Source organism: Rousettus aegyptiacus, unplaced genomic scaffold (genome assembly GCF_014176215.1).
Source record: "Rousettus aegyptiacus isolate mRouAeg1 unplaced genomic scaffold, mRouAeg1.p scaffold_m13_p_4, whole genome shotgun sequence".
Lineage (NCBI taxonomy): Eukaryota > Metazoa > Chordata > Mammalia > Chiroptera > Pteropodidae > Rousettus > Rousettus aegyptiacus.
The window spans coordinates 63,725,523-63,743,495 of NW_023416307.1; the positions used below are offsets into that span (position 1 = coordinate 63,725,523).

At 37.8% G+C, this 17,973-nt stretch overlaps 1 protein-coding gene across 3 annotated transcripts in view; it reads left to right on the plus strand.

Moving 5' to 3' along the window:
- The window catches only part of MORC1 (MORC family CW-type zinc finger 1), a 167,161-nt gene that overhangs the window by 2,180 nt on the left and 147,008 nt on the right, over nt 1–17,973 (plus strand). For 2 of the 3 annotated variants that reach the window (XM_016162470.2, XM_036219599.1), the window contains exon 2: nt 15,969–16,057. In XM_016162470.2, coding sequence (XP_016017956.2) covers nt 15,993–16,057 — 65 coding nt within the window. In that variant the 5' untranslated portion in view covers nt 15,969–15,992. Of the gene's footprint in view, nt 1–15,951; nt 16,058–17,973 lie in introns of those variants that run through there. The other variant, XM_016162469.2, reaches the window with a different exon arrangement.

A 17,973-nucleotide genomic window follows, 5' to 3' on the forward strand; every position in this document is an offset into this window, starting at 1 on the left:
TGAAAAGGAAGATGTGGAAGAGAAAAATAGACTAAAAACCTAAAAAGAATAAGCAACATTAGGACTCAGTCTAACATAAAAAAGACATTTCATGGCCTAATTAAGATATAGGTCAAAGATAAAACCATGACAGAGATTGAGAATATGTTTGTTTTCAGGGGATGATGAAAGATAGAGAAGGGATAAGTATATGACCAACTACATACTATTCTATCATGTACCTATCTCTCGAAAAAAAATTTTAAACCCTAAGTTCGTAAAATAATGCGGGCCAAAAGTTAATAAACCCGGCAAGTATAATTAACCCACCCCCTTGAACTCCTTGGCATGTCTCTTTCTGGGGAAAATCCTTCCAGTGAGAAGGTAATAATGATAATTATTCATCATCTCTGATATTTATGGGGATTTTTAAGAGTTTGATACAAGAAAAAGTAAATATAGCTCTTGGAGTGGTGATACTCACTCCAAATATCACTCTAGCTGGTGAGAGGCTCCCTAGTATTTGGAAGTCCTTTAAATGATAGGGTGATTAGCTTCATCAGGAAGTTATGTTCAAAATAGAAACAACCCAATTTATCAATTTTGTGGTTAGAAGTCAGAGGGTAGAGAGTATTTCTTCTAGAAATGGGGAGGAACAAGAGTTAAAATTAAAGGAAAAGAGATAGCCCACCAGAAGAAATAGAGACTGAGAGACAAGACTGATAAAAAATCAGAAAGCTACTGTGGAAAGGAAGCCTGCTTTAAACACACAATCCCTGCCCTCTCAACCTCCCTGTGCCACACCAAAACTGAGTGATTTGGGGTTCAAAGGTGTGGCATTTGAGAACCTGAGAGACGTTTCTGGGAGAAACATCTCAGTCCCCATATGTATATTTCATACCAAAGCATCCCAGCATATTTTTGTTGATTAAATGTTTTCCAAAAGCATTGGATGCTATCAGTTGCTAGACCCAAGAAAACATTTCATTACTAACCACACTACCAAGATAAGGTTTAAGAGCAGGCCACCTCCTCTGGACACTGCTCCCTTCCTCACTCAAGGTAGGGACAGGCAGCAAATGCCTTGGAGCCAAAGAGCAGGATAACATCATTATTTCAGCTTGGAAACTTGAAACTAGCTACTTCTATATTCAACTTGCATTCAATAACTCTCTACCACCATGCCCTATTATTTTTCCCTGCGGTATCTGTGAAATGAAAGGCTTTATACCTTGTTGAAAAAATTTCAGGCTACAAATAAAAAGATGGTGGAGTGTTATGCTGACGGTTAAAGATCCCTGACACCACATCACAAGTTTATTTCTTCTACATGTTGGATTTTTACGTTGCCTTATTGCTACATTTACGGTGGAACAAAGATAATTTAAATTCAACATGAAAATAATAAAACCAAAAGCTATTCTAAAACTGTTGTGCAGCTTTGGTTGAAGATAAAAGCTGCGCTTGCTTTATTTTTTTATTTTTTTAATTATAACATTCTTGAGCTTATCGCAAATGACAGAAGTCTGACAATTTTATACGAGAGGGATACGATCATAGTAAAAAAATATATCAGGTAGCAAATTTTACATTAGAAATAAAAGTGTATAAAATACATCAGGCATTTTCTGGATGTTGTTTTGGTATGATACATGTGGAAGTTAATACAATTATGGGTAAGAAAGATCTCCAGACTGAAAATTGTTCTTTCAGGGAATATACAGGACAATTTGCTTCATTTTAAAAGTCTGCAATTTGAGGTAGATACGAAATTTTAAGAGACATTCTTTTGCCACAGCAGGAAAAATGAGCTTACCTCTTCTTTTGAATTAGCCATGATTCATTACTCATCTGCAAGCGCTGTACATAAAGGTCAGGGTACAAGTCTTCCTTATATGTGTGAGTGCTTTTCCACCTTTGAACTTCTAAAACGACTTATTACAGAGTGCCTCAAAGAGCAACTTGTCTTGTTTCATCACTTTGCATTCTAATAATGCATTTGATTTGGTGGTTTGCAATGGTTTTAAAAAGATTTTGTTGAAAGACAATATAACAAGTTTGAGAGGAACCTGGACATATGATTTTCCCTTCATTTTCAACAAATCCCAGGAAATACAATGATAGAAAATGCTGTCTTGTCCTTTCAGGTAAAGACTAGTGTTAATATTTGGTAGCCTATAGAGTTGATTAATTCGAAAATTAAACATTGGCATCTAAATGGGGATTCTGTACAGAAAATTTTCTTTGTAAGTTCTTTTTTAGTCTGACTTGGAAAGAACTAACTTATATCCACAAAATTTGCATTTTGCAATCTATTTGACTAAATGTCTCTCTTCCCTCTCTGATATCTTTAACTGACTTCTCCCATTCTCATAATCCTCTGATTTCAGAGGTACACAAGGCTTCATAACTTCACCAATATTTCTTATAACACAAAATTATATTTTATTGCAAAATGACAACCTATTGTTATCTAACTCCATTGAAGATAGAAAAACCATATATTTATTTAAAGTGCATTGACGATTTTCTACTTGGCTGTGCTGTTTAATTCTAAACTTTCACATGACAACAATGAACTCATTTTCATCTACCCTTCAAACTGGTAATTTCTGTGACTCGCCCAACACTGGCAATGGCAACACTATCTCTGCAGGACTTCAAGCTTAAAAGCATGAAGAAACTTTTGCTTTCTCTTTTCTGCTTTCCTCAGACCCCTGAAGAACTAAATTAAGCCATTACACTCGCAATTTCCCACTACATTTATTCTTTTTTCAGGTTTAAAAACTTTTATTTGCATATTAAAAAGTTGTGCATTTTAATAATTAAAATCATTTGAACAAAAGAATGGCACTCTGGTTATCCTGCACTTTACAGCTGTAGGATGCCTTGAACCAGCTTGATTTTTACTCTAGATTCACCGTCATCTCACCCAGCTTCTGCCTTCACCAACATGTGCATTTTTTTCCTACCCTGCCAGCCAGACAGGCAGCTGGGAGAGGCAGGTGTAGCCTTCGTTGTCAGTAGTTTTTTGATGTGCAAAGGGGCAGCATTTAAACTTGATCAACCTCTTTGCATCTTATAAAGTTAGACAGCTAAAAGAAGTAAAATAAGAAGTCAACACTTGTGGAATATACTGTGCATGTTGGCAGTGTGTGCCTCATCACCATGTGCCTGCTTACTTCTCCTGCTCAATCATTCCTTTGAAGGCAGTGGATTTTTCTCTAGCATATGTCTTCTTCAATTTCTACTTATCGTATTTTTAACAAATTCGAAGTGTCATATCCGCTCAGTGGCAATCGCCAGGTGCCCCCACTACATTTACTATTATCTGTCAATCCCATTTAGAAATGCCTGCTTCCAAGTCTTCCTTCAAGACCTTTCATATTTGCCTCTCTCTCCACTGCTACCATTCTAGACCTCATTTCCTTTGTCTCCTCTTCACTTTATTTCAAGTCTTCTAGAGATGCCCTTTCCAGCTAAATAAGTTATCATGGCATTCATCTTCCCACCCTTAATATCAAGATTCTTCCCAGCTCAAGAATCTATTCCTCACTTTCTATTGCAACACTCTTCCAATTGGCTTTCCTGCTTCTAGTCTTGAACTCCTCCAGTTCAGTATTCACATGCACCCAGAGTGATCCTATGAAGCATAAATTCATTCCTCGCATGTCACCACTTAAATCTTGGCTCTGATTTCCCACTTCTTATGGGATGCATTCCAAATTCTTCAGCACAATGTTTAGGGTCCATTGTGATTGACTCCCACTTTCTTTCCAGTCCTCTCTAAACTTGTGCTTCTTCCCTTTCTGCCCCACTTTGCACCTTATGCTCCAGACACGATGAGCAGCTTGCTGAATGTCCATGCACTCACACTCCCCTTTTTCAACTGAGCACTCTGTCTAGAATGACCATCCTGATTTTCTTCACCTAGCAAATGTAAGCTCATTTTTCAAAGCTGTAAAAGTCCATCATGTGTTAGAAACTGTAGTTTGTCTACCTTTGTCTCCATGCAACTTCTCTTCAATCTCTCCAGTTAGAGAAATTGAAAAACAAGGAACTATACTTGGACACCTTAACAGCTAAGTCTCTGGATGTGGAAAAGACTGTTCTAATTTTATTTTATTTTTTTGCTGCTACCATCGAGGACATAGAATGTGAGTGTATCGAGGCAATGGGCAACCTCAGTAATCTTGTGCAAAAACCATCCTTATGAGTAACCAAAGGCAGTAGTAGCAATGGCACTATTAAGTTGCCCTCTATTCTGCAATTTAATGGTCTGAGACTGAATTCAATTGTCCAGTAGTCAGTCCTGACCTCAGCCTTTCTTTCCCTCCTATGTTTCTGGGAAATATTCATTTCCCTGTATTATGTTTCCTTGTGTCTGATTTACCTGGATTGACTTCTGTTTCTTATGTTGAAACCTGATACAGCTTGTTTCTATTAAACTGTAATTCCTTGGAAGCAGTAACAAGATATTTTATTTTCATATTCTTGGAACCTGCTACAGGGCTAGCTCTCACCAAACAAATGACTGATTCACTGGATGAGCCAATAATGGCTCCAAATTATATATCACACTAAATGTAACTTCATTGTGACATCCTAACTCCTCTTTAATGATCTCCTTCCTTATGTGGGCAACCTTGTCTCTTCTGTGCTTCAGTCTAATGGTTCTAGTTACATATTCTGTATACATACATATGTCTTGTTCCTTCCTCTCTCTTTTTTGTGATTGCTGCTCCTGTCTGTAGTGTCTTCCTTCCTTTCAACTCACATTTACTACCTCTGGCAAGAAAAGACTTAAAAACCACAGTCCATAGTAAATAATCTTTTGTTGATGCCCAGCAATGGGAAAAAAAGTATGCTTCTTGTGCTTTATGGCATTATGCTCTGTCTTGCTTTATCAGTTAGGAATAGTTTGGGTTAAAAATAAAAGAAAACCCAGTTATAGTTACTTTAAGTAATAAAGATTAACTTTATTTTTGTTTTATAATAAAAATTCTGGAGGTGAGTGACTGCTTGCTTTGGTTTAGTAATTTAAGATATTTGAAACAGCTTCATGTGATCCTCCTGATCTTTCTCTCGTAGATGCAAATGACACCCCAAAATTCAAGTATTGTACCTGTACTCAAAATAGAAACAAGAAAGGAGATAAAGGCAGCCCTGCCTGTAGCTTTTATCAGGGGAGCAAAAGCCTTCCTAGAATCCACCCAGTACATGTCTGCTTGTATCTTATTTAAGAAGACTGAGTCAGATGGCTACCCCCTGCTATAGACAAGTCTATAGCAAGCTTTATAGGAGAGCAAGCTTTCAACATTGAAGATGGAAAGCAAAATGTTTGGAAAATGGCTAGTGGGTTAGCCAACCCAAAGTGATCGCCATTTTTTTAAACTCATTTAATACCATCATTAACCTTTTCTTTAAATTCTGCCAAACTTTATCAAGATATAATTAAAGTACGATAAATGGTGCACATTTAAAGTATAGTTTTTTGACCAATAATATTTTATATTAGTTTCAGGTGTACAGCAAAGTGGTGGGACATTTGTATAATTTACAAAGAGATCCCCCTAGTACCCACCTGGTACCATACATAGTTATTATAATATCATTGATGATATTCCCTATACTGTACTTTATGTCCCTGAGACAATTTTGTAACTACCAATTTGTACTTCTTAATATCTTCACCTTTTTTCTCCCCAGCCCACAACCCCCTCCCACCTCATAACCATCAGTTTGTTCTCTTTATCTATGAGTCTGTTTCTGTTTTGTTTGTTCATTTATTTTGTTCTTTAGATTCCGCATATAAGTGAAATCATGTAGTATTTGTTTTTCTCTATGTGACTTATTTTCTTAACATAATACCTTCTAGGTCCATCCATGTTTTTGCAAATGATGAGACTTCCTTATTTTTTTATGGCAAGTAATATTTTATTGTATATATGTACTACTTTTTCTTTATCTGATCATCTATTAATGGGCACCTAGGTTGCTTCCACATCTTGATTATTGTAAATAGCACTGCAATTAACATAGGAGTGATTATATATATATTTTTAAGTTAGTGTTTTGTATTCCTTTGGATAAACACCTAGAAGTGGAATTTCTGGGTCATATAGTTTTTTTATTTTTAATTTTATGAGGAAATTCCATGCTGTTTTTTAAATTTTTAAATTTTTTTATTTTTATTGTGGCTGCACCAATTTGTAATCCCAGCAAAAATGCATGAGGGTTTCCTTTTCTCTACATCCTTGCTAAAGCTTGTTGTTTGTTGATTTGTTGATGATAGCCATTCTGACAGGTGTGAGGTGATATCTCATTTTGGTTTAATTTACATCTTTCTGATGATTACTGATGTTGGACATCTCTTCATATGTCTATTGGCCATCTATATGCCCCCATTGAAGAAAAGTCTATTAGGGTCCTCTGTCCATTTTTTTTAAATTGGATTGTTTGTTTTTTGGTGATCAATTGTATGAATTCCTTATATATTTTTAGATATTAACCTCTTCTTGGATGCATTAATGGCAAATATCTTCTCCCATTCAGTAGGCTGTTTTTTCATCCTGTTGATGGTTTCTTTTGCTGTGCAAAACTTTTAGTTTGGTGCCGTCCCATTTGTTTATTTTTTCTTTTGTTAAAGAGATGAATGAGAAAAAAATATTACTAAGATCAATGTCAGAGAGTTTACTGTCTATATTTTCTTCCAGGAGTTTTATGGTTTTAGATCTTATATTTAAGTCTTCAATTAATTTTGAGATTATTCTTGTATATGGCATAAGAAGATGTTTTAGTTTTATTTATTTTTTGCATCTATCTGTCCAGTTTTCTCAACACCATTTATTGAACAAGCTGTCTTTATCTCATTGCATATTCTTGGCTCCTTTGTCATAGAATAACTGACCATACAGGTGTGGATTTATTTCTGGGTGCTCTATTCTGTTCCATTGAAATATGTGTCTGTTTTAATGCTAGCACCATGCTGTTTTGATTACTAAACTTGTAGTATAGTTTGATATTAGGTAGCATGATACCTCCAACTTTGTCCTTCTTTCTCAAGATTTCTGTGGTTATTTGGGATCTTTCGTGGTTCCATATAATTTTTAAGATTATTTGCTCTAAATTCTGTGGAAAATTCCATTGGTATTTTAATAAGGATTGCATTGAATCTACAGATTGCTTTTAGTAATATGGACATTTTAACAATGTTAATTCTTCCTATTCATAAGCATGATATAAGCTTTCATTTTTTTGTATCTTCAATTTCTTTCTTCAATGTCTTATAATTTTCTAAATACAGGTCTTTTGCCTTCTGCGTTAAATTTATTCCTAGTTTTTTTTTTTTTTTGATACCTTTGAAAACTGTTTTGTAGCCTAATGTGGTCTATCTTAGAAAATGTTTTATAAGCACTTGAAAAAAATGTATATTCTGTTACTTTGGGGTGAAATGCTCTAAAAATATCAATTATATCCAATCTAGTCTAATGCATCACTTAAGACCCCTGTTTCTTTCTTGATTTTATGCCTGGAAGATCTTTCCATTGATGTTGATGGAGTGTTAAAGTTCCCTTTAACAATCTCTTCCTTTATGTCAGTCAATATCTGTTTTATATTTTTAGGTGCTCCTATGTTAGGTGCATAAATATTAACAAGGATTATATCCTCTTGTTGGAGTGATCTCTTTATCATTTTTGTCTCTTAGTTTAGTCTTTGTTTAAAGTCTATTTTGTCCGATATAAATATTGCTACCCAGCTTTTTTTGTTTCTATTTTCATGAAATATCTTTTTCCATCCCTTTAACTTTAGTCCGTGTGTGATTTTTGATCTAAAGTAGATCTCTTGTAGGCAGCATATATATGGGTCTTGTTTTCTTATTAATTCAGCTACCCTATTGGGGCATTTAATCCATTTACATTTAAAGTTATTATTGATAGGTACATAATTATCACCATTTTAGTTTTCCTATATTTTTTTATTTCCCAGGAAAACAGTTCTAGAAATGTGCCAAAATAGTTGTGAAATGTTAACTGGTCTAATATGTACATTACAGAACTAAAATAAAGATTTGACTGTTTTAAAATTCAGGTATTTCTAACACTGGATATGATTTCTAACTTTCTAATTTTCAGCACATTCTCAAGCCTCCAAATATCCTACATAGGTCGAAATGTGCCAAAAAATATTCTTTTTCTTTTCAATCTTTATTGAAATATAATAGAAAATTAGTTGCTTATATTTACATTGCACAACTCAATGAGTTTTTTATTTCAATTATAGTTGGCATACAATAATATATCAGTTTCAGTGGTATAGCACAGTGATGAGAGATTCACATAAGTCACAGTAATCACCTCACTAAATCTAGTACCCTTCCCCTTTACATATTTATTACATTATTAACCATCTTCCCCATGCTACATTCTACATCTCCATATCTATTCTACAATGATCCATTTGTACCTCTTAATCCCTTTGCCTTTTTTTTGTCCCCTCCAACCCTCCTCCCATCTAGTATTTCTCTATATAGTCTCTGTATCTATGAATTTATTCCGCTTTTGTTGTTGTTGCTGTCTATTTTGTTCTTTAGATTCCACATGTACGTGAAATCATGTGATATTTGTCTTTCTCTATCCAACCCATTTCATTCAGCGCAAAATCCTCTAGGTCCACCAAGGCAATATCTTTTTCCATCCCTTTCCTTTTAGTCTGTGTGTGTCTTTTAATCTGAAGTGAGTCTCTTTCAGGCAGCACATGTAAGGGTCTTGTTTTCTTATCCATTTAGCCACTTTATATTTTGGTTGGAGCACTTAATTCTTTTCTATGAGGTACTTCTTGATAGGAAAGTAGTTATTACCATTCTTTATTCCTGTTTTCGATATATGTTTTTTCTTCTTAAAAAAGTCCCTTCAACATTTCCTGTAATACTGGCTTGGTGATGATAAATTCCTTTATCTTATTTATCTGGGAAGCTCTTCATCTGTCCTTTGACTCTAAATGATAGCTTTGGTGGATAAAGTATTCTTGGTTGTAGATCCTGGGTCTTCATCATGTTGAATATTTTGTGCCAAACTCTGCTGTCCTGCACAGTTTCTTTTGCAAAGCCAGCTGCTTGTCTTATGGGTACTTCCTTGTAGGTGACTAACTCCTTTTCTCTTGCTTCTTTTAAGATTCTTTCTTTGTATGTAAACTTTGGCATTTTAATTATGATGTGTCTTGGTGTGGGCCTCTTTGGATCCTTGATTTTTGGAATTCTCTGAGCTTCCTGGGATTTTATGTCCATTTCCTTTAGCAGCTTAGGGAAGTTTTCCTTCATTATTTCTTTAAGTAGCTCTTCGATGTCTTATTTTATTTCTGATACCCCTATGGCATGTATATTTTTATATTTAATAGTGTCCCATAGGTTCTTTAAATTATTATTATAGTCTTGGCTTCTTTTTTCTTGCCATTTGGATTAAGTGTCCTTGGTTTTCCCATCCTCTATATAGGCCATTTGATTCTCTTCTTTATTCACTCTGTTTATTCCATTTAATATACTTGTCATTCAAATAATGTGTTCTTCATTTCTGACTGGTTTCCTTTTATAATTTCTATTTCCATTTTTATGTTTTTTATCTCTTTGTTAAAGTTCTCACTGAATTCATCTACACTTCCCATAATTTCATTGAGCATTTTTATAACCAGTGTTTTGAACTGTACATCTGTTAGATTGCTTGACTTCATTATTTCTGGATCTCTGTTGTGTTCTCTCATATGGTTTCTGCTCCTTTGCCTTCCCATTTTGGCTGCATTTCTGTGTTTCTATGTACTAAGCAACGCTCTTAAATCTCCTGGTCTTATTAGTATATCTTTGTGTGGTAGGTGTCCAGTGGCACAGTCCTGTTTGGGGTTCAGCTGCAGGCCAACTTTAGCCCCAGTTTATGCCACTCTGTGGCCACCTGTTATGATTCAGCAAGCAATCCACAGATGCTGTGTTTATAGTTGCCTTAAAAAGCCACACCAGAAACCAAAGCCAACTGCCACCAGTGTGAGTCTAGGTGCCACTCAGCAAGGGGCACCTGACTAAGAGAGAATGCACAAGGATGTGGCTTGAGTGGGGCCATGAGTCGAGGGAGGCGGAGTTTCAGGGAATCTTCTGGGTGGAGCGACCTCTGTTATCCAGTTTGATGATCTCTCAGGTATGGTGGTGCTGTATCCATGCATTGGGAAGGGGGTGGGCTCAACAGAGGAACAATGGAGACTGCTGGAACTTCTGTACAGAGTGAGTCTTGCCTTGGCTCTCACTCCTACAACCTAGTGTCCCCTGTTAGTCCCTGGTGCCCCCTGTGCCACTAAACTGGCACTGGCGCTCAGAGTGAGCAGGTCTGTCACTGTGAAAATCTGCTCGCGGACTTGGCACCTCTAATAGTCATCTGTAGCTACCTGTTGATGCTGCTATGGCTTCTTTCTCATTCAACTGCTTGAGACCCAGCAGCCTTACATCCTCATCCCATTCTACCTTCTGCTATTGCAGGGCGATTTCTTAGTTCTCTACCTAATTGTACGGCTTGTTCATTTAGATCCCAGGTGATTTTCCTTACTGTTTGCTCCTTGTTTCTGTCACAACTTTGATTTGGTCCCCAGAAGGATAAACAAAGCCTATATCATCTATGCCATGTTTTTCTCCCCCTAGTATTCATATTTTTGATTCCTCTCTTTTTCTTAAAGAAGTCCTTTTATCAACTCTTGTAATACTGCCTTAGAGGTGATAAACTCCTTTAGCTTTTTCTTGAGCAAGAAGCTCTTTTTCTTCAATTTCAAATGATAGCTTGGCTGGATAATCTTTGTTGTAATTCCTTGCTTTTCATCACTTTGAATATCTTGTTCCAATCTCTTCTGGCCACAATGTTTTTGTTGAGAAATCAACTGACAATCTTACGGGAAGCTTCCCTTGTAGGTAACTGACTTTCTCTTGCTGCTTTTAAGATTTTATCTTTGTCTTTACCATTTGCCATTTTAGTTATGATGTGTCTTGGTGTGGGCCTTTTTGGGAGTCTCTGCACTTTCTGGACTTGTATGCCTCTTTCCTTTGTCAGGTTAGAAAAGCTTTCTTCCAACTGGTTTTCAATTCTTTGCTTTCTCTTTTCTCCTACTATTACTCTTATAATGTGAATGTTAATAAACTTGATGTTGTCTCAGGGATCCCTTAAACTATCTTTTTTTAAAAAAATTCTTTCTTTCTTCGTGATGTTCCAATTGGGTATTTTCTGCTACCTTGTCTTCCAAATTGCTGATATAATCTCCTGCTTCATCTAATCTGCTATTGATTCTTTCTAGTGTATCTGTCATTTCAATTATTGCATTCGTCATTTCTGACTGGTTCTTTTTTAAGGTTTCTATGTTCTTTCTTATGCTTGCTATTTCTTTGTTGAAGTTCTCACTAAGTTCCTTAAGCATCCTTATAACTATTGCTTTAAACTCTGTGTCTGCTAGATTGTTTGCCTCTATTTCATTTAGTTCATTTTCTGGAGTGTTCTCCTGTTTTTTTTTATTTGAGACATGTTCTTTTTTCTCCTCATTTTGCCTGCTTCCCTGTGTTTTTTTTTTTTTTCTATGTACTAGATAGATCTGCTATGTCTGCCATTCTTGGAAGGGTGGCCTTATGTAGTAGGTGTCCTATGGGGCCCAGTGTCACAGTCTCCATGATCATCCAAGCTGAGTGCTCCAGGAGAATTCCTTATGTGAGTATGTGTGTCCTTCTGTTGTAGTTGAGCCTTTATTGCTATTGCCATATCAGTGTGTAAAACTAAATCTCAGACTGACTTGTTGTATGGCCCCAGCATAGGAGCTGCTGTGCAGGGGCTGACCCCATGGAGCTGGATTCACCCCAGAGGGCTCTGGTGCCTGCTGAAACAACCCTTTGGGTGTACCTCTTATGGGGGTTATCAGGTGGTGCTCTGTTGTGGTCTGAAGCTGGACCCAGGGTGTGTTAGTTGTGAGGCCTCTTGGGAGGGGCTCTGGTGCATGCCAAGGTCAGCTGCTGCCTGTGACTGGCCCAGGCCTGTCTGGTAGAAGCTACAAAGTGATATGCAGGATCTGGAGGCACATGGGAGAGCCCGCCCTGTGAACCAACACTGGTTGCCACCAGTACCAAGCCTGGGGCAGTTCAGCAAAAGGCACAGGGAACCCCAAGGCCTGCTGCCACCTGCTGGCTGCCCATAAGGCTCAACCACTGAAAGTGCCTCTGGAAGTATGCAAGCTGGGTAAAGTGGGGTCTTAGGGAGTGACCAGGGTGGCGCAAGTGGTGTTCACCAGGTTAATATAGATTCAGATTTGATGCCAGTGTTGAGCTTGGGGCCACTTGGCGAAAGTCTCAGGACACACCAAGGCCAGCTACCACTCACCTGGGACCTGTAGATACTTGAGAGTTTTTAAAGAAAGATTGCTGTACAAGCCAAGGGCAGCTGCTTATCACCAAAAGAGTAGCTAGCAATGCACAAGTTGAATGGGGTGAGGTCTCAGAGCTTCATCAGGGTGAAGCGATTGTAGTTCACCAGGCTAACGCAAATTTAGATTTGGCAATGTAGGGGAAGGGCTCCACACAGGAACAATGGTGACTGTCCCTCCAGTCCTCACCCTGAAGTCATACAACTCAGTTTTTCCCTTTGTGTCTCTGACACCTCCAGAGCTGCTGTCCCTCCACCAGAATCCAGGTTGAGCACCTGTGTGAAAGTTACTCTGTGTGCGGGCCCTTTAAGAGGATGCCTGGTTTTCCAGCAGCATTTCATCTCACTGGATAGATGTAATCCTGCTGATTTTAACATCCAGATGTGGAAGCACCTCTTTCCAGCACTGATGTCCAGGATGGAGAGCTCAGTGTGGGGCTGGGACCCCCTCACTCCTCAGGGAGATATTCCTCCCAGTTCTCAATCACCACACGTGAGTGTGGTACCAACCTGTTTTATGTCTCTCCCTTTCCTACCAGTCTCAAAGTGGCTTCTTTTTTATGTCCTTAGTTATAGGACTTCTGTTTAACTAGTCTTCAGATGGTTCTCCAAGTTGATTACTCTATAATTTAGTTGTAATTTCGATGTGGTCATGGGAGGAGGTGAGCATGGCATTTACTTACTTTGCCATGTTGACTGGAACTCTCTATTGTCACTCTTTGGTCAAGCTCAAGACTTTGTATTCTCCATGGTCTCCAGAGTGCTAACCACCATTCTATATACTTGAAGTATAAAGATTCCTACTTAACTGGATAAGTGATAATTGATGTAATGAAAATCTCACCATTGTCTGACATTTGAAGAGATGAAAACACACCAACCAGATTCAATCTTGTACAAAATCAAGAAAATAAACAAGAATGGTGCTTTGAGAGATGATTTCACTATTATCAGTTGAGGGTCATTTGTTGGCCTCTTCCAACATTATCACCTTAATAGCATTTGCTTTATGTTTATTATAATATGCTTATGTCAATTCTTAATTATAGTTCTTAGGAAATGGCATACATTTTGCATGATTGATTGATATAAGCATCTATTTTTTATATTTATAAACTTTGTCTTGAGTTTAAACATGTTTGGGAAGAATAGTGAAATTTTGGTTCATATGACATTATTGAAATGAAAGGGGGAGCATATAATTTGAAAGATTTGTGCCATTCTTTGTGATTGATGTATGAATGTCACAAAGCTGAAATGTTTAGTCAGAAAAATCTAAAGAATCTTTTAGCCCAAATCTACCCTCCTTAAAATCAAGATCAACCACAAGATGAATAGATGATATTCTTATTTTAATTTCTCCTCCCTGCTCTTCTCTCACAATTTTTATCATGAAATAATATTAAAATGAATCTAGAGGCATGTTTGAGGGAGGTGACTAAGACAAGGAATTCCAAAAGTATAACTTGAAGAGGAACCAGATTTGCCTTTAAAACTGGAGGATGGCTAAGCAGAGTTGAAATGTAGAAGGGAAAAACACTCTGATCGATTGTGTGCAATGACTCTCAGACTTCTTTCTTAGCACCATCTAACAGATCCCCTTGTGTGCCAGTCATCCAAGCCAATCAATACGGTCTAGGGCTTTGGGGCTGGCCACAAAAAGGCTCAGATCATCAGAAGGAATACTTCTGCAATAATCACTCCCTTCCTTCTGGTAGAAATTAGGTATAACAGTTTTTACTAATTATAGGCTAGTGGCTCCAGTGCCCTCCCAATAGTAAATTGCTTTGAGACAGCAGCTGGAAATGGGGGTAGTAAAATAAATCCAGAAGAGGCTCATCAAGCTTTTCTTGCCCATTAAGTGAAAATAAAATATACTTGTGAAGTTCTATGGAAGGAAAAATTGGAAAGATAGCTCAAGTTGCTTAGTAAAGAGAATTTCGCAATCAAAACACCACCACATCAGGCACTGTTAAAACAAAAATGCAATCAGGAAAATTACTTAAAATGTTTATGTTTACTTCCAGTTTTCAAATTAAAGTAGAGCATCATGTTCCTTTGGGTTGTCATTCAAATTCTCTCTCTTCCTGATTCCTAAAAGTGTAGTAGCTGATAAACTTCTCTCTTTAGAAGTAGAATGACTATCTTAAAACTGATCATTTTTTTCCTTTTCTGAGAGTGTCATTGCTTGTATGATTCCCAGAAATCACAAACACATCTAGTTCAATTTCTTTATTCAATAGGCACTCATTTCAGATTTTAAAACCATCATGTAAAATCTTTGCCGAGTGCTATTAAACAACCTTAGTTTGCAAATCATTTAACTCTAAACCGAATAAACTTGGACATCTCTTAGAGGTCAGCTAGGTCAGCTAATTTTTCATCTCAACCAGAACTTTTCTATATAGCATTCTTGACAAATCCTGTTTCAGCTTGGTTTTTGTGGCTTGGTACTCAGTGCTTTGTGAATAATACCGTTAGGACAGTTGGTATATGGAGCCCTTCTTTATATTTATCCCCAACCACTAATTCTTTGTTTCTCCCTCCCCAACCTTCCATCTGCCAGTTCTCTTTTGGAATATACAAAATGTCTACTTCTTGAGCTGGGCCAGCACATCTAATAGTTGAAGTCAGCTAACAGGTGAAAAAGTTTCTCATGAAACACAAGCCTCTATATCACCACAAAGCCCAAATTCTGTTCTTCCTTCCTTTCTCGCTCTAGCTGATCTCTTTTTTTTTATTTCCCTCAACTGGAGAAAATGTGATTAACCCAAGAGGCATAGGAAGGTAAGAGTTGGAGTTAGAACACAAAGCACCTTTACCTCTGATGCTGTGTAACAAATTGCACAAGTAAAGGAGAACTACCTACTTTCTTTTCCCACGCCTCTGACCTTGTCACCCAGATTCTTTTTAAATACTTAAAACTTTTTTTCAATTACAGTTGACCTACAATATTGTATAGTTTCAGGTGTACATTTAGATAACTTAGGAAGTGATCACCCTGATAAGTCTAGTATGCATCTGTCACCGTACATAGTTATTACAATATTGTTGATTATATTCCCTACACTGCACTTTACATCCCTTGACTATTGTTATAACTGTCAACTAGTATTTCTTAATCCCCTTCCCCTTGCCACTTTTTCACTCATCTCCCTAAGCCCCTTCCATCTGCAGCCATCAATTTATTTCTCAGTATCTATGAGTTTCTGTTTTCAGTTCCAGATTCTTCACATTCTTTATGTGTATGTGTAATCAAATTCTAATCTCAGTCTTGGGCTCCATTTCTCAGTTGGAGAATGATGGGAATAACTGTTTAGAAAGGTTATATAAATTTCAATTTGGGAAGAAAAGTCTAGCTCAGATGCCTCAACAGGTGAATCCAAGGCCAGCAGCAACATATCTTGCTAGATGCGAGGCCAGCTGTGGAGGGTGAGCTTCGCACTCTGGCCGCTAGGGGGAGTATGAATTTCCCGAGCTTGGTTGTCTGAGTCGGCGTGGGCGTGGGCGTGGGCGTTGATGTGAGTGACAACTACCTGGCCCGGCATCCGTGTCTTTTAGGTCGCGGGGTCGTTGTTTGAGGACATGGGCGACAAGTATGCTACTCTGAGGCGGGCGCAGCTGCATCTGGACTTCATCCACGCCAACTCGTGAGTGCCGGGTAGGGCATGAATTGGCGGGGAGGGAGTCACCACACAGTGAAGTTTGGTCCATCTCCTAGTGAAATACCCTATTTGTGTGTGGGGGAAGGGAGGCGGGGGAAAAGTTGGTATTATTGATTTACAGAAATATTTGTTTATTTAAAGTTGATTGTACTTTAAAAAGAAAAGTAGTGAAAAATGATAAAGATATATATTCTAGGCCAGACTAAACACTTTTCTTTTCTTTTTTCTCCCCCACTAACAGCACATAATAGGAGGGTCCCACAGTTAACATTTAACAAGACTATTTAATTGTAGGGAAGCAGAATCCTCCTACCAAGGTTGCCTATCTGTAGTGATTTCTCTGCCCAACACATTGACATTTTAAAGATTAAAGTTGCTTCCGTAGTTTATTGATTTCAGCCTCTGTGGCCTCCAGAGCTTTCCAGAAATGTAACCTCTCTGAAGATAGAATTCTCACATTTTAGTTATTACTAGGGCACTCTTGCTTCTCTGTCAGGCCCAGATGTCTTCTGGCTACTCATTAGGTGTTATTTCAAATACTCAGATTGCAGAGGCAGATGACAGAGACTTTCTATTCCATCAGTCATTTCAAACACAGTAAAGCATAGCAGTGAGTGTTGTATAATTCAAAGTGTCTTTTTTTGGGGGGGGGGGGAATCTTTTAGGAATTTGGATTTATTAAAAGTACTGATTGATATAAGAGATGCACTAGGTTTGAAACCACAGAAATGGAAGTGTAAAGAAAGCTAGGGACCACCAGCATTGCTGCATGGGACAAACTGTAATTTTTACAGAAAATAGAGTAAAACAGTCAATATTCAGCAGATACTGAGATTTTATTTCTCTATCATGGAGAATAATTTCAAGCTTGCAAGGACTAGACAGAGGGGAATACAAATGAAGAAATAGAAATTTTAAGTTCAGTTTAAGAAAAATTATAAGCTGAATGCCAGAAGGACTGTGAATTTTTGTCTAAGGAAAGTTCCTCCGCCTGAGTTTTATATAGTTTCTGCAGCTATTGCTTCCCAGCCTCCTTCTCCCCTAAACCACCTTCTGGTGCCCCCTGCCCTATCCCATTATCAGTTGGTGGTCTGGTCACTTAAAAGCAAAAATGAAAATAGCATGAAGCAACAGCAACAAAGTCAGGTACAAATTGGCATCTTCTCAGTTCCCTGAGGTAGCTGAGATTTCCAATCCTCAGTAAAAACAGGAGTGATTTTTTTATTCCTCCCTTGCTTCACCCCCACATCTAATTCATCATCAAGTCTTCATGCTTTCTCCAGCTAGGTCTCAAATTCATTTGTTCCTCTCAATCTCTACTGCCATTGACTTTAGTTCAAATCACTGCCCCTCCCTTATCGACTTGTCCACCTAGCCCCAAAGTCAGTTCTCTGTTTCTCATTTTTGCTCCCCTGTCGTCCATTTTCCTGAAAGCTGCCAGTGTGAGCTTTTAAAAAAGTAACTAGATATGTTATTCTTCTTGAAACACGACGGTGGTTTCCAGTTGCATGTAGACCAAGTATGAGCGCCTATCCATGGAACAGGAAGCACTGCATGACCCAGCTACCCCACATCTCAGTGTGATCGGTTTAACATAGCCAGACCAGTCTCCTTGCCTCTTTTCTGCTTCAGGGTCTTTTCATCTTCTACTCTTGCTGGAAAGTTTTCTCCTTGGATGTGCAAGGGACTGAATTTTCCTCATATTTTAGGGCTCCATTTAAATGCTTTCTGTGAAGAGAGGGTCTTCCTGACCACCATTCCCTCTCCCCACCAGTTCCTCTTCCCCGTTGCCCCTCCTTTATAGCACCTAATCACAATCTATCGTAGCATCTTAATGTATTTATTGTTTGTGTATTTTCCACATACCCCATTAGCTTGATCACCAAAAGAGAAAAGACCAT